This window comes from Ostrea edulis, chromosome 7, assembly GCF_947568905.1.
Source record: "Ostrea edulis chromosome 7, xbOstEdul1.1, whole genome shotgun sequence".
Classification (NCBI taxonomy): Eukaryota; Metazoa; Mollusca; class Bivalvia; order Ostreida; family Ostreidae; genus Ostrea; species Ostrea edulis.
This window is the reverse complement of record NC_079170.1, coordinates 81,415,290-81,436,570: the sequence shown is the minus strand read 5'-3', so window position 1 is coordinate 81,436,570 and position 21,281 is coordinate 81,415,290. Positions and strand designations below refer to the sequence as shown.

The 21,281-nt window shown below is 35.5% G+C and overlaps 1 protein-coding gene and 1 long non-coding RNA gene across 5 annotated transcripts in view; one reads left to right on the top strand and one right to left on the bottom strand.

Moving 5' to 3' along the window:
* The first annotated feature begins 5,387 nt into the window (after nt 1–5,387).
* The window catches only part of LOC125657049 (general transcription factor 3C polypeptide 1-like), a 172,641-nt gene continuing 156,747 nt past the window's right edge, over nt 5,388–21,281 (top strand). For 2 of the 4 annotated variants that reach the window (XM_056145469.1, XM_056145468.1), the window contains exons 1-6: nt 5,404–5,649; nt 7,483–7,560; nt 8,440–8,645; nt 10,562–10,716; nt 12,740–12,871; nt 18,520–18,640. In XM_056145469.1, coding sequence (XP_056001444.1) covers nt 7,503–7,560; nt 8,440–8,645; nt 10,562–10,716; nt 12,740–12,871; nt 18,520–18,640 — 672 coding nt within the window. In that variant the 5' untranslated portion in view covers nt 5,404–5,649; nt 7,483–7,502. Of the gene's footprint in view, nt 5,650–7,482; nt 7,561–8,439; nt 8,646–10,561; nt 10,717–12,739; nt 12,872–18,519; nt 18,641–21,281 lie in introns of all 4 variants that reach the window. The other 2 variants (XM_056145465.1, XM_056145467.1) reach the window with 2 other exon arrangements.
* Nucleotides 10,607–13,911, bottom strand: LOC125657054 (uncharacterized). The gene is made up of 4 exons (XR_008797350.1): nt 13,673–13,911; nt 11,544–12,890; nt 10,807–11,258; nt 10,607–10,696 (listed from the first exon to the last, which is right to left on the bottom strand). It is a non-coding gene; the product is annotated as an uncharacterized LOC125657054 (long non-coding RNA).

The window sequence follows — 21,281 nt, the reverse complement described above, 5'->3', positions numbered from 1 at the left end:
ATTGAAAGACGGTACGGCGGTATTACTGAGTCATACTATTCTCCAAAGTTTTTTTGTTTTGTTTTTTTAAATCACATCTTTACCCTCTTTAATCCCATTACGACTTTTCTCCCTATATAAATTATGACTAAAGTGGACTTGGACTAACATGGGGATGTCTCAAGAATCAAAATCAATGTGATTAACAAGGTCTCGCTGTTCCGAAGATTTTCAAAGATCCCCCCCCCCCTATTCATGTATTATGTAAACTTTGATCCCTGATCTTAGACCCATCCTAACCTCATTACCCATGACCCCCCCCCCCCCCCCCGAATTCGAGACATTTGCATATTTGTATAATTTAGTGTGGCCTTGCTACTCTTGAAACGAAACTATTTCTCTTTACAAATTTCCTATATTTCCTCAATGTCATGTAAAACGTTAGCCAGCTTATGTCAAATGTCTTATTTTAAAAAATCCACCATATTGAGGCTCCAACCTACCCCCAGGGGTCATGTATGGTAACTGAAATTTGCACTACCTGAGAACGGTTACTTATTGGTATTCCTAATCATGGCCCTGTTAGATTTGAGAAGAAAATTATTATACATGTGTCATTACTTTTTTCAATCATACATGTATTTATAATCAGGGATATCTAAACCAGTATCAATGTAAATATAAATACTAATTTTAAATGTCTACGTTTCTTTTTAGTTTATGATGAAAATAAATTGGTTTGAACTAATGCAAATTTTGTGCATACGGCAAATAGGACAACCAAGATAAGGATGTGTCGTTACTATTGAATTAAACACACTCCAGGTTTCCCCCCACTGCCACTTGGTTTGGAAAAATTATAAAACCTTTAAAAGGTTCCCATATGCATTCTTGAATTTTAATCGTACGGAAAAATTGAAATGTAAATTCGCTCTTGACTATCGTACTTCTCTGTGTTGTATGGTCTTGTCTAGGTAAACCATTCAGCTGCAATCCACACTCCTCATTACCCAGAGAGGATGGGGCGTGGCTTTTTCCCATCTATATAGGATGGTACGAGGATCGATGCCTGAACATTTTTCAGCCAAACTAAAGCTCAAAGTTTGTTTTTATTGGTGTTATGCAGTTGTAATGCATTTTGATGAGGTCGATACATGTATATGTTTTTATCGACCCAATGTGAAATCTATTGAATAAGAACTTTTTATCTTATCTTGTACGAGAAATGCATTTCAATCGCTAGTACTTGAATTATCATACATGTAATAAAACCAGACCTTGATTCCTAAAATTTAAAATGAAAACATTTGAACATACATGTATTTATTTCACTACATGTAGACATTTGCCCGGAAAATTGGATTTTCTCCTAGATATTCTCTAAAGTATAGATATTATCAGACAACTGGCATTTTACAGACAGAACTCTAAATCTATTTTGCGCCGTGCCGTTTGGTCTCTCCGGATTCTCAGAAATTCTTGAAATATATGGAACAAAACGTACAAGGCCAAGCATAATTTTTTATAACGATATTTTTACCGATCCTGAACCGTGACACCGGGAGAGGCGTCATTGTAACTGGCCTCTCTGGACGATGATAACCAGTAGTCAATGTAGAATCAATGGTTATCTATATAAACGATATATATACATGTACATGTATGTAGTCATTAGTGAAACAGGGTTGGTTAGTACTGTCACAAGCAAAACACCGAACTCCTGGCTTAGGTTCATCTATTTATTTAAAAATGTATCTTTTTGGCCCTCTCTATGGGACAGAGCCCAGTGCATATACTAGCCTATCAACTGGATGTTCCAGAAATAAATTGTCCAGTCCGTATAAAGTCTAAAATATCATAAATGTCTTAAATATCTCTTGTCAGCAAATTAGAACTTTCTGTCAACTTGCTATGAATGCTATCTCAAAGTCTCTAGTAAAAGTACCTGAATAAAACTCAGTCACAAGAACCAATGAAAGTGCAATAAAAGCCCTTTCAACTTGACCACATGACCACTCACTTTTATGGGGTGGATCTATAAGTTAAAACGTGAACATTCTGCATGATAGTTTGATTTTTATTTATTTTTATAATTAAGATAAAAAACACACTACTACATTAGTACAAAATATATTTATGTGCAAATTTTGAAAGTTTTAACGCACAAAATAATTGAATGTAAATAAAAGAAAATCAAAACATTCTCATCACCTCCTATCAGAAGTGGAAAATGGAATTAGATTTCAACTTTCAACCCTCTTTTAATTGTTCATTCACATTTTTTAACCTTCATCCAGGATTTTCCGCAAGATATGAATCCACGCTCGGATCTAATCACTTTATAAAGGCCCCATAGATAAACATGTAGCTGATTGTAATCATTTTGTGAATTATAATTCATATACTAGACTAGTATATTCACCAGTCTCTGATTTTAATCAGACTGGTATATTCACAAAAGTATTCCTTTAAGAACATTCTATTTGTCCCCGCCCTCTTTGGATCAGGATAGGATGACTTTGGCAGCACTTCATTATATTTTTTTTCGACGACCAAAACACAGAATAAAATTACCTCTAGCTTATGTACACAAATCAATGCATGTGAACATTGTTGATGAAGAAACTACTTCATTATAAATAATATAGGTTGTTTCTATCATGGGTAGGCCGGCCTATAGGAAAACAATGTAAACATTGGGGAATATTCGGTGAGAGAAATATTCTACACCCTCGAATTGCCCCCCCCCCCCCATTTACAAATAGTCTTCCATATGTTTGCATTGGTAAATTGAACTTGAAATTTAAGGCTTTAAAGAAGCTAGCTCCTCAACTTTTCAAGTTTATGGGAATAAATCACAGGCACTTGTTTCTGTAAATGACTTATTCATGACCTCTGTATACTAATAACAACACAAGGTACCTTGCTTCAAATGACACAGAATGGCACCCCCTGAGAATGTCGGCCTTTTGAGCCTCCAGGGAATATGCGATGCTAATGTATTTACTACCGTTGTATTGTACAATCATTCAACTTAAAAACCATGTATGACATGACTGCATTCATTGCCTCTTATCGCCGAAAACTGCAACAAAAAATGGATTTTCCGTTTTATACCACGAAGTGCTATGTACTGATACCGCACAGAATACGTGGGCGATTTTGACTGGCTAGCACACTCTTCTAAAATTACGTTTGGAATTCTTTAGAGTTATTTATAGAAAGATAGAGCATCAGAGATGAATTAAAATTAACAGGCAAAAGGGTGATTTTAATGGTGACCATTAACCACAATTGATCTTATTTTATATAATTTAGTTACTAACATTAGGGGGGAAATGCTACAAAAAATAAAGGGGACTCCATCCCCCCATATTTTTTTCCACAGACACCTGATAACTATAATCCCCCCCTTCTGATTTTTTTTGTGTGTGGTGACAATGCCTCCAAAATGTGTGGATTCCTTGTCTCTCTCAACCCAATTTCGATTGATGTAGTTGTTTCACGCTTTTCACAAGCTTTAGAGACTGGCCTTCTACTGGACTGGTATAATATAGAATATACTTATTATAAACAGTATAAGGTATTTAAGGCTTACAAAAAAGTAAGTTTACGATTACATAAATCGAAATTAGGATGGAATAAACGGGGAATCCACACATTTCGGAGAAATAATCGCCGCCCCAAAAAATCAGAAAGGGGGGGGGGGGGTGTCCATACTTCAGATGCCTGTGAATTTTTCCATATCGGGACAGATCCGTAATTAAGGATGCGGGGAGGGGGGGGGGGGGGTTCGTCGGATAAGTTGGAAGTTGCACATGGCTTGTTTAAATTTCCTGACAGACAATGATAAAAATATGATAGCCATGATAAAGACCTTCAGAACCTTAATTAGTGTGTGCATGGGGGGGGGGGGGGGGGGGGGGAGGGGGGGGGGGGTTATAGTGTTCGTCAATGCTGTCTCAATTTTTCCCCTCAGGATGGGAGGGGTCATTCTTTGCTCCAGGGCTTCAATTCATAACTTTCAAGCTTACATGCATTAATATCTTCTCATTCACTACTACACAGTATTATCAAAAATAGTGGAGGGGCCATTCTCGCAATATATCTTCATTTGCATGCATGAAAATAACAGTTAATGTTAAGGGTTGGCCAGTCGCCTCCGAAAAACATTGATATGTGCCTGCAGCGTTCTTGGTACTTATGGTGGGTTTCATAAAACTTCAATGTAACAACAGGTACTTGCCACATCAATACATATCACAAAGTCAATAACACATCACTAAAAAAACTTTCCTTGCTCTATTTTGCATACTTCCAAATAATCTTTTATCTGTATTTTCTCTGACTTTCCATAGATATGCATGAAACATGCAATTGGCAGAAATATTTCTCATACTAGTTAACGAAGTTGTATTTACAGTAAGTCATAATTTCATTATTATCTTCATCAGAAATGATTCCGACACGAAAATATTTTTAAATCTCCACTCGGGATGTCTTAGCTTCTATCTTCTGATGAGATGTAAAATCCCGAAACGTACGAACAGCTTTGGTTTTTTTGAGTAACTAAAAATAGCGTACAGCGTCTTCAATTCAATTTTTTTTTTTATTTTGTTAGCAAAGCAATATGCAATCGGAACTATGTTCAAGATTTTTTGGTAATAAACATCGTATCAATTTATTGTGATAATAAAACAATGAGACTTTATTTTTCAACACAACGAATATACAATTTTCATTCTGTGCGGTATCAGTACATAGCACTTCATGGTATAAAACGGAAAATCCATGTTTTGTTGCAGTTTTCGGCGATAAGAGGCAATGAATGCAGTCATGTCATACATGGTTTTTAAGTTGAATGATTGTACAATACAACGGTAGTAAATACATTTACATAGCATATTCCCTGGAAGCTCAAAAGGCCGACATTCTCAGGGGTGTCATTTGAAGCTAGGTACCTTGTGTTGTTATTAGTATACAGAGGTCATAAGTCATTTACAGAAACAAGTGCCTGTGGAATAAATCGTAGTAAATCTAAAGTGCATAAAGCAAAGGCATTTGTTTTCGTAAATAAGTTATGATCTCTATATACTAATGATAACACGTGTTATTATTAGTATACAGAAGTCATAACTTATTTACAGAAACAAGTGCCTGTGGCAGAAAGATAAGTTTAACACACTGACATAGCTCAGAAACAAGCACCATGGCATCAGTTTTCCTTTTTGATTCATAATTTTAATTCCTTAATTCAATGTAGAAATTGATAACATGCTTCCCATTCTACAAAACTTGGGGGCGAACACCTTTAATCGAGATCTATAATATATGTTTTGCTTTTTAAAAAGAATTTTGAATTTGGCGCGAAATTTATAAAAATAACCACATACGTTCGGAACTTCTTTCACAATATGATGAAAACACGGGGAAATGGCGGTAGACATGTTTGCCAGCAGATTATCCAGATCATTTCTTCGTGATTATTGAAAACAGGGCGTTACACCTTTTATCTGAGCAAGAATCGGTAAACACCCCAAAAAACTGCATTCAATAGCAAAGTTTGATGAGGTTTTAGCGACATAGGCCATTCGGACTATAAACATCAGCACGTGCGATGAACTCCAGCACCAGGGATCATACGTTCGACTCTGACCTGGCGCAGTTCTAGTAATATTTTTTTATTCCTGCATTTTCTGTTAAAAAACCTCAACTTTTTGTATTTAGTATCTATGGTTATGATTGAAGTAGTTATATTTAAAGAAATGAGAACAGCTGACACATCAGGCAGATCTACACACACCCACAACAATGTTAACTACAGGCCTACAGTCTTATTATTTCGAGTAATTAATAATATTTAACATATTCCTTCTTAATTTCTGTAACAGTTAGATTATTGACCGGTCAATAGTTTTGACTGTTTTTTTTTTTTTATAAATTTGCAAGCTAGTGAAGTGCTCTTCATCTGTTCATATCTAGGCTTATGAGCTGTTCATCAATCACATAAATTCATTTATATTATTCTCATGTAATGCATCTTCAGGTCCCGGGGCCATAAATTTTAGATGTGCTCACTTATTTTGATCTAAGTCCCATTTACAAAAGGAACAAATACTGAACAGAAGTGAGACTGAGATCAAAGTGAACTTACAGGACAAGTTTTAAGGCCCTTCTTTTAAAGATTACGATTCAATATCTGTACCTGATTAGAAATAAAGAATGTATTTGCAGCGCTATTTTAACTGCATCCATATTCTGTATTGTAAAGTATAGGCTATTTCAGGGGTATGTAGCTCATTAGGATGTGTGATTCCGCAATATCAGTTACACTGCATATTTTAAACTAAGTTCTTAGCAAGGACCCAGACCGGGTACTTTTTCCCCCATATTGATTACGAGTGCCCTGATTGGTAACCTTTTGCCCATGTTGATTACGAATGTCCTGATTGGGTACCTTTTCCCCATGTGTGGGTACTTTTTTCCCCATGTTGATTACGAGTGCTCTGATTGGGTACCTTTTCCCCATGTTGATTACGGGTGCCCTGATTGGGTACTTTTTTCCCCATGTTGATTACGAGTGTCCTGATTGGGTACTTTTTTCCCCATGTTGATTACGAGTGTCCTGATTGGGTACCTTCTCCCCATGTTGATTATGAGTGTCCTGATTGGGTACCTTCTCCCCATGTTGATTACGAGTGCCCTGATTGGGTACTTTTCCCCATGTTGATTACGAGTGTCCTGATTGGGTACTTTTCCCCATGTTGATTACGAGTGCCCTGATTGGGTACCTTCTCCCCATGTTGATTACGAGTGTCCTGATTGGGTACTTTTCCCCATGTTGATTACGGGTGCCCTGATTGGGTACCTTCTCCCCATGTTGATTACGAGTGCCCTGATTGGGTACTTTCTCCCCATGTTGATTACGAGTGCTCTGATTGGGTACTTTCTCCCCATGTTGATTACGAGTGCCCTGATTGGGTACTTTCTCCCCATGTTGATTACGAGTGTCCTGATTGGGTACTTTCTCCCTATGTTGATTACCAGTGTCCTGAGTAGGCACTTTTTCCCCACGTTCAATACTAGTGTTCTGACTCTAGGTACTTTTTGCCCAACCCCCTGTGTATTCCATATTCACACTCATGGCTAACAAATTTTTTTTAATCATTAAATTTATATCACTACATTGCTATCATGGAAGAAGAAATACTGTAGTGGCAGTTCCTTTGTTAGGTGTCCAGAATTAGAAGCACGACTCGTTGGTTTTTATGCTCCTGTAACCGGAGATTTGGGGGCATATATACTCCAGCGTGCTAGAGGTTCATGTCGAGATACTTTTGACTTGGCGCCGTGTAACGAGTGACGTTAACCAAGGCTCTAACTTGTTGGAGTAGGGGGATATATAGTATTTGCTGCAGAATTAAGATGTAATGTCTGCTTTCAAGTTTCCGTTAGTGTATATGTCAGCTGGGTTTGGACTGTATGTTGTATTTATTTGTGCAGGGATACAGTGATTGCTCAGAATGAACACCGACTACAGATCCATACTTACAGAAGAGGTAGCCCTCGAAGGTTTGGACGGTAAGTTTTACAGAAGTGAGAGTTTATAGCCTCACAGGAGGTGACTGGATGATAAGTTTTACAGAAGTGAGAGTTTATAGCCTCACAGGAGGTGGCTGGATGATAAGTTTTACAGAAGTGAGAGTTTATAGCCTCACAGGAGGTGGCTGGATGATAAGTTTTACAGAAGTGAGAGTTTATAGCCTCACAGGAGGTGGCTGGATGATAAGTTTTACAGAAGTGAGAGTTTATAGCCTCACAGGAGGTGGCTGGATGATAAGTTTTACAGAAGTGAGAGTTTATAGCCTCACAGGAGGTGGCTGGATGATAAGTTTTACAGAAGTGAGAGTTTATAGCCTCACAGGAGGTGGCTGGATGATAAGTAGGGTTGTACGTGTACCCATTACGTAGATCAAATTTATTCACACCATGCTTTCCATGACAAGGAAGGATGGGGCCATGACTGGAATGTTTCTCTTGTGAGTGAGGTGGCTCCTTCTGATATCAATAATTTACCAGTGAGAGAGCATCAATTTTAATATGATATGTTAAATATTTTTAGATACATGTATATGAATGCTAACATGGTCAAACCAATGAGGGTGCACAATGTGTAAAGATACGAAACACATGTTGCAAAATGATATTTTTTTGGTGATTATACATGTATTTGGTATATATGTGTCTGTTACGATATTGTATCAGGTGACACAGTAATAGAGTCCTGTAGTCATTACAGTTTGATACCTAGTATTATTTGGTATGTGACTGTTATGATATTGTATCAGGAGACACAGTAATAGAGTCCTGTAGTCATTACAGTTTGATGCCTAGTACATGTACTGTTATATCAACCTATTGTAATTATGTTTTTTTTTTCTTTTAACCATTTTTACACAGGTATTACAGTACAAGCATTATGGGAAAGACTGGAAAACCGGGTCAACTTCAAAATGAGGCTGGATGACAGGAGTAAGGAATTTCTATGGGGATGCCTCCTTTCAATTCCTGATCTGGAGTTTTATCAGCTGGAGTCTCCCCGTGGAATTCTCACAGCAAAGCAGCCTATCATCATTGATCCGGAATCTGGAGTTACTGTGGATTTTGTAAGTTGAGGACATCTAAAACTGTGTTACAATATTTCTTAAGAAAGTGCATCATGAATGTATAATTAGATATCTGCCGAATATTCCTGATATTCATGGTGTTTTATAAATTTTGTTGCCTAGTTGGTCAGCTCTGTGGATTGAAGGTCACACTAAAAGGTCACATTGTGTGAGGTCATGTTGTGTAAGGTCACATGTTGTAAGGTCACATTGTATAAAGTCATATTGTGTAAGGTTGCATTGTGGAAGATCACATTGTATAAGGTCATATCATGAAAGGTCATATTGTATAAATAGGGTCATATTGTATAAGGTCACATATCTTATGGTCACATTGTACAAGGTCATATCATGAAAGGTTACAACGTATAAGGTCACATTGTCTAAGGTCACATTGTATAAGGTTACAATGTATAAGGTCACATTGTGTAAGGTCACATTGTGTAAGGTCACATTGTGTAAGGTCACATGTAAGGTCATATCATGTAAGATCACATTGTATAACAGTCTTTACCCTTAATGATTTTTACCACAAGCCCAACGGGCAAGTAAGGGTGCAATATTTGGTAGCCCAAATCAAATTTTACTAGCTCAAATGCTGTGCAAGAATGATTCAACATGATTCGAAATTTCAAGTTTGAACATTTTTATTAAGTATTACAATTAAAGTTTAAGACGAAAGTTCAAGCCCTCTTTGACTTTCAACTTCTAATTCTGTCATTTCAGTCAGATTCTCTAGAATCCTCCAATGTTTTAAAATTCTTCTAGTTCTTCATCATCACTCTCATCCTTAAAAAAGTAAAAACTAGGGTTGTTAACTAATACTAATACATTCTGAATGTCTGATGCGGCCGCTTTTGGGTTTTTACTTTGGGGTAAAATGCTTACGCCATTTTCTATTTTCGTGTTCACTTACAGAAATCTGAGCTGGACACAAACTCAAAATTTGCAATGCTTTCGTTTCTGCACGAGATGCAAAATACGAGACCATCATTGTATTCAAGCCAGGGGCAGTTCTTCTGCCAAACACGCTGATCATTTTCTTTTGTCACTTTGTTTCCTCATACTTCTTAACGCCATGCAACTTTCTCATCCTGTAAGAACTGGTTGTTTCACCGATTTCCTACCAGGAATCGCACTCTATAGTCATATACTGATATAGAATTATAATCTCCGCCGGAAATATGTACTGGCCCACCGGGCATTGTGTAAAGTCACACATACACTGTAAGGTCACATCATGTAAGGTCACATTGTATGAGGTCATATCATGAAAGGTCACATTGTGTAAGGTCACATTGTTGTAAGGTCACATTGTATAAGGTCACATTGTTGTCAGACCACATTGTTGTAAGGTCACATTGTTGTAAGGTCACATTGTATAAGGTCACATTGTTGTAAGGCCACATTGTTGTAAGGTCACATTGTTGTAAGGTCACACATAAGGTCACATTGTTGTAAGGTCACACATAAGGTCACATTGTTGTAAGGTCACATTGTTGTAAGGTCACATTGTTGTAAGGTCACATTGTTGTAAGGTCACACATAAGGTCACATTGTTGTAAGGTCACACATAAGGTCACATTGTTGTAAGGTCACACATAAGGTCACATTGTTGTAAGGTCACATTGTATAAGGTCACATTGTTGTAAGGTCACATTGTTGTACGGTCACATTGTATAAGGTCACATTGTTGTAAGGTCACACATAAGGTCACATTGTATAAGGTCACGTTGTAAGGTCACATTGTTGTAAGGTCACATCTAGTATGGTCATATTGAGTAAGACATCCATCGTAGAGGTGATAAATTTGACTGATTATTAACATGTATTGATTAGTGTGAACAATTTTATTATTAATAGTATAACAGATATTTAACATGTACATGTACTGATTAGTGTGAACAATTTTACAGGATATGGGAGAGGATTTGTATCCAATCAAAATTGTGAACGCTGAGGGGCCAGTGATTGGGTCCTGTTCTACATATCTAAGCAGACAGTGCATAACTCCAGAGATCAGGACAAACGATTCACAAACGAGACTGACACTGAAAGAGGTAGATGAGAAGTAAGTATGAAATGAAATTAACGTGTATTGAATATAAATTATCATCTGAATGTGTCATCATTTCATCATCTGAATGTGTCATCACCTCACCATCTCCATGTGTCATCATCTCCACATGTCATCACCTCATCATCTCCATGTGTCATCATCTCCACATGTCATCACCTCATCATCTCCATGTGTCATCACCTCATCATCTCCATGTGTCATCATCTCCACATGTCATCACCTCATCATCTCCATGTGTCATCATCTCCACATGTCATCACCTCATCATCTCCATGTGTCATCATCTCCACATGTCATCACCTCATCATCTCCACATGTCATCACCTCATCATCTCCATGTGTCATCATCTCCACATGTCATCATCTCATCATCTCCACATGTCATCACCTCATCATCTCCATGTGTCATCACCTCATCATCTCCATGTGTCATCATTTCATCATCTCCATGTGTCATCATCTCATCATCTCCATGTATTATCATCACAACATCTTGCGTCATCCTACAGTCATTCCATGAATTCGGTTATCCGCTGTGTATATAAGATTAAAGATTTTCTGACCAAGAATGTGTAGAGTGTCAAAACACCCTCATCTAAATATTCCTGGCAGCATTGGATTTGCAAGTAGTCAAATTCTGAATATGGGTTTTATTTTTCTTCAGTAGTATTAGAAATTTAGATTTTTGCCGGGAATATTTCAAGCATGATAATTTTTACTCCGTGTAGCGACATGTCAGAGTTGAATATTTCACAAGCTTTGTGGAAATGCTAATGTGAAAATTGTGTGGAAGTTGTAGGAAGTTATGTGGACCAAACCTTTTAATAACAGTTTTATATTCTAAAGTTTTTGGATGGTGGCATGCCTCCTCATCATCTGACAGGTTTTGACACTACACCCTCGTTCAGTTCAATCAATTCATGGAATGCAACATAAAAAACATTTTTACAGTAAAACACAATTAAAGCGAACCTTCAGGTCCAGTAAAACATGATTAAAGCGAACCTTCAGGTCCAGTAAAACATGATTAAAGCGAACCTTCAGGTCCAGTAAAACACGATTAAAGCGAACCTTCAGGTCCAGTAAAACACGATAAAGCGAACCTTCAGGTCCAGTAAAACATGATTAAAGCGAACCTTCAGGTCCAGTAAAACATGATTAAAGCGAACCTTCAGGTCCAGTGAAAAACAGTCCGTTATAATCAAACTTTGTTATATCCAATGCAGTGCTCGTTATTTTCCTCTCATAGGGGAATATATATCTTGAAATATTTGATATTGAATATTTAATTTAATGTTAAAATAAACTTTAATTTGTTATTAGTGTGTTTGTTATAAACATGTTTTACTTCGGGCTGAAACGATTCACCGAAACAGCGAAACGATTCACCGAAACAGTGATACTGTTCAATACAAACGCTCAATTCAATGTTCGATTCATTGCCTCAATTTTTGGTTCGATATGTTTATTACAAACGGGTTCAGTAAAATACATCAAGCTCGGCCTGTACTTATGATTTTTACGTGGGTGAGGGACAAAATAGCGTCAAATATCGTTCAAACTGTTGTTTGCCTTGAGTCTTACGAAAATAATGATAAACTTTATCAGTTTAAACTACAGAGCCAACATGCATCTTACCGTTTGGCAGTTTTGAAACATTTTGCTTTTAAATTTATGATTTTGAATCTTGGTAATTAAATTTTTCTTCAATGTTATTATTGGTTTCTTCTGTAAATTGTGTCGAATTGAAAGTATTGAATTATGGAATAGGTATTGCAGTATGTATTATATCGTGAAGGGGGCGTATCGTTTCAGCCCTAGTTTTACTGTACATATATACATGTACAATACCATGACATGGGTCAAACAGACTAGATGTGGAGAACAGACAGTCTATAACCATACAGAGCTATCTTAAACATTTCTTTGTACATATGATGTGGCTGACACTTTAATTAAGAAGAGTGTTAGAGGTAGATTTGGCTTAAAGCTAGTGTGTGTGGTTATTTGTCAGGTATGGAAGGAATCTGGTGATTGTGGCATCCCAGGGTCAGAGGTTTACGGCTCTCTGTGGGGAAGAACTGGACCCCAGCAGTCTCTACAGCCAATCAGAGGTCAACTTCTGTATACTGGAGAGAATAGGCAGGTAGGTACAGGTGTGTTTTCTGTGGACGTGAGAGAATAGGCAGTTAAGTACTGGTGTGTGTTTTCTGTGGATGTGAGAGAATAAACAGGTAGGTACAGGTGTGTATTTTCTGTGGACATGAGAGAATAGACAGGTAAATACAGGTGTGTGTTTTCTGTCGATGTGAGAGAAGGGGCAAATATCTGCTACCAAGAGGCCATCTCTTTACTGTTAATAAGCAGGAGTATACATGTATAAGGTAAAATGTAACAGATAAAAATGAAAAAAGATGGAATAATTGAATACCTTTCTTTCCAGTACTTTTACTTTTTGTTCATTTGATGCTTACGATTAAATTGAATTGTTGCTGTCATGGTCCAGCTTATTTAAAGAGCCTAGACTATCAATATGGCCAAACAAATCAATATAATAGTTTCTCAGGCTAAAAATTTCAAAGTTTGATGAGGCAGGTAGGCATTTTTTGGTTGTTGTTTGGCTGTAGCATGAGTTATCTTTCCTTTTTATGTTGACTGTAGAATGAGTTACCCTTTCTTTCTCATACATAGAATAAGCAACTTCATTTTTATTTTTATACAAAATAGTTTCACATTAGTTACTATTGAATATTTATATTGCAAATTGCATTTTCCTCTATGAACCAACCAATTTCATCGCACGACACAATCCATTCACATTGACTATGAACGGATTATAAACTAGCTTAAAGCACGCGACTGAGAGAGCGTAATGATTTGAAAAAAATAGAACATCTGTTACAAAGATCTCGCAAGTCACACCTTTGGATTAAGATTGTAAACTTACATGGATTATAATCCCAATCTTGCGGTCTCCAACCTCCAAAATACAGTGCACCTTGCATTGTTGATAAAAGGCAGGGTGAGACGAAATGTGACGTCATGTCTATGTGTTGACGTACGTCACAATAACTACTGTGCCAGAGACTAGGAGAAGCAATGTAAACAAACAGTGTTTTAGTAAATGAATATAAATATAAGAAATGAACATCACTTTTGGGCTGTTCATGGTCAATATGAACGGATTTGGATTTGAGGCAAATTCTGTGAATTGCGCTAGCAATTCACAGAGAATTTGCCTCAAATCCAAATCTGTTCATACTGACCATGAACAGCTCAAAAGTGATGTTCATTTCTTAAATGTACATGTATACTATAATTGTTAAATAATTGCACATAAATGAGTATATGTATTCAATAATTATTTGATCAAAAAGATACTTACAATTTTATTAAAACGTCTGAAAGTTTTAGATTAATATCTATAACACAGCAGTTACCTCATTTACATAAATAAACAAATAATATAAATTGAGAAATAAAAAATCCATACCGTACCTTTTCAATGGATGTGGCGGGGCCTGAGAAACTATTGATTAATCTTTGTTGGCTTAAAGCAATGCTATCCCAGGTGTTGTGAAAAAAGTTCATTCAATCTAGATTTATCCAAAATCTAATTACACCAGAATATTTTTTGTTATTAACATGCTTTTCTTCAAATTATATCTAGTGAAAAGTTCCCTAAAATTGGACAGTGGGAAGGTCTGAATTTTTAAAGTGTTTACTCTCATAAGGGTAAGCAACTCTTGTCAGTCCACCTGAATTCTGCCCAGATACTCTGGTATAACAAGTATCTAAGAATTCTGGGATCTAAAAAGAATGCATTGGCACACTACACAAAGAAACTGGCCATTTGACCACTTCAATTTGCTACATTATTTTTGTACTCAGTTCTAAAGATAGGGCAGAGTGTCCGAGTTTTGTTCATGGTTACTTTTAGCTTGCTGGTACTGAGTTATACTACATTGTCAATGGAACATCAGTACAATTAGAACATCAGTACAATTAGAACATCAGTACAATTAGATGTAAATGTGTTGTGTGTTTATACTGTCAATGGAACATCAGTACAATTAGAACATCAGTACAATTAAATGTAAATGTGTTGTGTATTTATACTGTCAATGGAACATCAGTACAATTAGATGTAAATGTGTTGTTTATTTATATTTGTCAATGGAACATCAGTACAATTAGATGTAAATGTGTTGTGTATTTATACTGTCAATGGAACATCAGTACAATTAGATGTAAATGTGTTGTTTATTTATATTGTCAATGGAACATCAGTACAATTAGATGTAAATGTGTCGTGTATTTATACTGTCAATGGAACATCAGTACAATTAGATGTAAATGTGTTGTTTATTTATATTTGTCAATGGAACATCAGTACAATTAGATGTAAATGTGTTGTGTATTTATACTGTCAATGGAACATCAGTACAATTAGATGTAAATGTGTTGTTTATTTATATTGTCAATGGAACATCAGTACAATTGGATGTAAATGTGTTGTGTGTTTATACTGTCAATGGAACATCAGTACAATTAGATGTAAATGTGTTGTGTGTTTATACTGTCAATGGAACATCAGTACAATTAGATGTAAATGTGTTGTGTGTTTATACTGTCAATGGAACATCAGTACAATTAGATGTAAATGTGTTGTGTGTTTATACTGTCAATGGAACATCAGTACAATTAGATGTAAATGTGCTGTGTATTTATACTGTCAATGGAACATCAGTACAATTAGATGTAAATGTGTTGTTTATTTATATTGTCAATGGAACATCAGTACAATTAGATGTAAATGTGTTGTGTGTTTATACTGTCAATGGAACATCAGTACAATTAGAACATCAGTACAATTAGAACATCAGTACAATTAGAACATCAGTACAATTAGATGTAAATGTGTTGTGTGTTTATATTGTCAATGGAACATCAGTACAATTAGATGTAAATGTGTTGTGTGTTTATATTGTCAATGGAACATCAGTACAATTAGATGTAAATGTGTTGTTTATTTATATTGTCAATGGAACATCAGTACAATTAGATGTAAATGTGTTGTGTGTTTATACTGTCAATGGAACATCAGTACAATTAGATGTAAATGTGTTGTGTGTTTATACTGTCAATGGAACATCAGTACAATTAGATGTAAATGTGTTGTGTGTTTATATTGTCAATGGAACATCAGTACAATTAGATGTAAATGTGTTGTTTATTTATATTGTCAATGGAACATCAGTACAATTAGATGTAAATGTGTTGTTTATTTATATTGTCAATGGAACATCAGTACAATTAGATGTAAATGTGTTGTGTGTTTATATTGTCAATGGAACATCAGTACAATTAGATGTAAATGTGTTGTGTGTTTATATTGTCAATGGAACATCAGTACAATTAGATGTAAATGTGTTGTGTGTTTATACTGTCAATGGAACATCAGTACAATTAGATGTAAATGTGCTGTGTATTTATACTGTCAATGGAACATCAGTACAATTAGATGTAAATGTGTTGTGTGTTTATATTGTCAATGGAACATCAGTACAATTAGATGTAAATGTGTTGTGTGTTTATATTGTCAATGGAACATCAGTACAATTAGATGTAAATGTGTCGTGTATTTATATTGTCAATGGAACATCAGTACAATTAGATGTAAATGTGTCGTGTGTTTATATTGTCAATGGAACATCAGTACAATTAGATGTAAATGTGTTGTGTATTTATACTGTCAATGGAACATCAGTACAATTAGATGTAAATGTGTTGTGTGTTTATATTGTCAATGGAACATCAGTACAATTAGATGTAAATGTGTTGTGTGTTTATACTGTCAATGGAACATCAGTACAATTAGATGTAAATGTGCTGTGTATTTATACTGTCAATGGAACATCAGTACAATTAGATGTAAATGTGTTGTGTGTTTATATTGTCAATGGAACATCAGTACAATTAGATGTAAATGTGTTGTGTGTTTATATTGTCAATGGAACATCAGTACAATTAGATGTAAATGTGTCGTGTATTTATATTGTCAATGGAACATCAGTACAATTAGATGTAAATGTGTCGTGTGTTTATATTGTCAATGGAACATCAGTACAATTAGATGTAAATGTGTTGTGTATTTATACTGTCAATGGAACATCAGTACAATTAGATGTAAATGTGTTGTGTGTTTATACTGTCAATGGAACATCAGTACAATTAGATGTAAATGTGTTGTGTGTTTATATTGTCAATGGAACATCAGTACAATTAGATGTAAATGTGTTGTGTGTTTATACTGTCAATGGAACATCAGTACAATTAGATGTAAATGTGCTGTGTATTTATACTGTCAATGGAACATCAGTACAATTAGATGTAAATGTGTTGTGTGTTTATACTGTCAATGGAACATCAGTACAATTAGATGTAAATGTGTTGTGTGTTTATACTGTCAATGGAACATCAGTACAATTAGATGTAAATGTGTTGTGTGTTTATACTGTCAATGGAACATCAGTACAATTAGATGTAAATGTGCTGTGTATTTATACTGTCAATGGAACATCAGTACAATTAGATGTAAATGTGTTGTTTATTTATAATGTCAATGGAACATCAGTACAATTAGATGTAAATGTGTTGTTTATTTATATTGTCAATGGAACATCAGTACAATTAGATGTAAATGTGTTGTTTATTTATATTGTCAATGGAACATCAGTACAATTAGATGTAAATGTGTTGTGTATTTATACTGTCAATGGAACATCAGTACAATTAGATGTAAATGTGTTGTGTGTTTATATTGTCAATGGAACATCAGTACAATTAGATGTAAATGTGTTGTGTGTTTATACTGTCAATGGAACATCAGTACAATTAGATGTAAATGTGTTGTTTATTTATAATGTCAATGGAACATCAGTACAATTAGATGTAAATGTGTTGTGTGTTTATACTGTCAATGGAACATCAGTACAATTAGATGTAAATGTGTTGTGTGTTTATATTGTCAATGGAACATCAGTACAATTAGATGTAAATGTGTTGTGTGTTTATATTGTCAATGGAACATCAGTACAATTAGATGTAAATGTGTTGTGTGTTTATATTGTCAATGGAACATCAGTACAATTAGATGTAAATGTGTTGTGTGTTTATACTGTCAATGGAACATCAGTACAATTAGATGTAAATGTGTTGTGTGTTTTACAGATCACGAAGAGCAGTAGAGCTGTCTATGTGTTGTGTGTTTTACAGATCACGGAGAGCAGGAGAGCTGTCTATGTGTTGTGTGTTTTACAGATCACGATGGGCAGGAGAGCTGTCTATGTGTTGTGTATTTTACAGATCACGTAGAGCTGTCTATGTGTTGTGTGTTTTACAGATCACGAAGAGCAGGAGAGCTGTCTATGTGTTGTGTATTTTACAGATCATGGAGAGCAGGAGAGATGTCTATGTGTTGTGTGTTTTACAGATCACGGAGAGCAGGAGGGCTGTCTGTGTGTTGTGTGTTTTACAGATCACGAAGAGCAGGAGAGATGTCTATGTGTTGTGTGTTTTACAGATCACGATGGGCAGGAGAGCTGTCTATGTGTTGTGTATTTTACAGATCACGTAGAGCTGTCTATGTGTTGTGTATTTTACAGATCACAGAGAGCAGGAGAGCTGTCTATGTGTTGTGTATTTTACAGATCACGATGGGCAGGAGAGCTGTCTATGTGTGGTGTGTTTTACAGATCACGTAGAGCTGTCTATGTTTTGTGTGTTTTACAGATCACGGAGAGCAGGAGAGCTGTCTATTGGCGAGTCCAGTCTGCAGGTCTTCAAGATTGCGCCCAAGTCCATGTTTTACCACACGCTGCGGCTCATCAAACTGGGGATTGTGAAGAAACAGGTCAGACAATGGGATTATTCAATATTCTACTAGGTTATTGCAGTGATGAAAGAAATGCCGCTGCCATTATTCTGCAATACATCCATTACATCACAAAAAGATTGTCAGAGCAGTGATGCATATCAAACTTCATCAAGAAAAATAAGTAGATGGGTTTAAAATGTAATACTTATAGGTTATAGACTTTTTATGGGAAAATATGATGACTGAGTTTTTTGACGCGAAGACAGGCCGAGCGTCAAAAAACTCAAGTCGTCATATTTTCCTATACAAAGTCTATAACCTTTTTATTATATACTTTCCATGTCATTTAGAAAAATTTAAAAATTAACGGCCTAGTAATTTGATTGTGTATTGATTGTGACATAATATTTGCAGGCCAGAATGTTTCTGGGCATATACATGTATCATGTGAAATATGCCCACAAACTTTGAAATAAAAAAGAAGAGATGATATTGAAAGTATATAATACTTATTGATACGTTATCGGTTCCACATCTTCGACCTGGTAGTAGACGTGTATTGCCTATTGTCTATGCTGTTCCATGATCCTCCCTATTGTCTGTGCACTTCATGGTTTGCTTATACAGCAATAAAATTGTTAAATGATAATTTTATTTCACTAACATAAATATTAAACAATGTTTGTTAGAAACAAATTTATAAACGACTGAAAGATATTCAACATTCCACAAAAAAGCAATTTGTCTGTATTCTTAGATTGATACACATGTAAACAAACATGCCAATTAATACACAGACCAGTTGACCCTTTTTCAATTAGAGAGCGTTTCTTCCACAAATCAGGCGGTCCCAAATCATTGATTATTTTCAGCCTCATCCAGTTCACTCAGCAGTATGCAATAACAGGATTGATGTCGGTAAAAATTAATTGTCCACCCTACCATCTCAACTTTTTATGTCAGTAAAATCATGGATTCTGTTTTGGAAGTACAGTAAAATATCTATCTTGAAGTCTGAGGGACCTCGAAAAAACTTCTGAGATATCCGGGGTTCGAGATATCCAAAATCGATCTTGGATATTTTTTGGAGGATATTTGATGCTTAGTATGGGATTTGCATTATAAACAACAACCCCGTTGCCGTTTCTTATAGTATAATACAAGTTGATAAATTAAAATTGTGGAATTTCAAAGAGAAACATTTCTTTTTTTCAAAATATATATAAACATCCAATTGAATTCACAATGTGTTTCAAAATTAAGATGATCGTGCCTGTATGCTTACTTTAAGTTTACTGATGTCCAGACTCGACTGGGATGTAGTTATTACGTTTTAGAAAGAACCTATCACGTAAGAAAAAAAAAAAAAAAGACGGATTTAAAAAAAAACCTTTTAAATGTTTATTAAATAAATTTTCGTGTTTTGTCTGTACTAGTTTTAATGATGAAGCGTGTATTATTAAATGCATTATCGTTATTAAGAGCATTACCTTCAAGCATACTTCGAGGATTTTGTGCGTTTATTTAACCCACATGTTAATGATAGAGCGTGTGTCATTCAAAACACCATCCCTGGAATCGGGTGTGTTAGTTCATAATTGGCGGTGAACTTTATACGTAATGTTGGAAGGCTTCACTGATCACCCAAGCTGTTGAACCATTTATTGCGACCTGGGTCTACTCGGAAAAGGCGAGTGTGGATTAGTGGTCATTAATTATAATTGATGTAGCCGCGGGTGTGAATTTGTGACTTACCGACGCCAGGTATGGTAAGCAGAGCGGAAAATCGATTGCACTTCGAGATAAACCAGGTGAATTTAGGGTATGGGACCTTGAAAATACTTCAACATAAGCGGAGTATTCGAGATTACCGTGTTTGAAATATCAGTTTTTTTAAATCATATATATAGGGAAAACGACCGGGACCGGCGGTCGACTTCGACTCAAGCAGGGTATTCGAGATCAACCATATTCGAGATACAGATATTTTACTGTATTTCCTCAGTTGAAAAACTGGGGAGTGTCACAGAAGAGCTACCTTGGCTAATCAAAGGTGACATGTATCAAGAATAGTGGTCTATATATGTATATGGAAAAAAAAGACTTATATTTTGTATATTTTTCATGAGTAGAATAGAAATAAAGTTCTTGTTTTGTGGATGATGCAGGATAGCCCCCCAAGGTCAAGAAATGTTTAAGATATTTTATAACAACATTTAAATGTATTACAGCAAATTGTGCAATTCCAGTTAAAAAAAATATTTCTATTCTATGACTGATGGTCAGTAGAATTGTAGAATCTTGTCGTATCTAGATCTAAAGAAAAATGACACTAGGTATTGGAGTAAATGTCTTAATGATGAGAAAAATGACACTAGGTATTGGAGTAAAATGTCTTATGATGAGAAAAATGACACTAGGTATTGGAGTAAATATCTTAATATGATGAGAAAAATTACACTAGGTATTGGAGTAAATGTCTTATGATGAGAAAAATGACACTAGGTATTGGAGTAAATATCTTATAATGAGAAAAATGACACTAGGTATTGGAGTAAAATGTCTTAATGATGAGAAAAATGACACTAGGTATTGGAGTAAATATCTTATGATGAGAAAAATGACACTAGGTATTGGAGTAAAATGTCTTATGATGAGAAAAATGACACTAGGTATT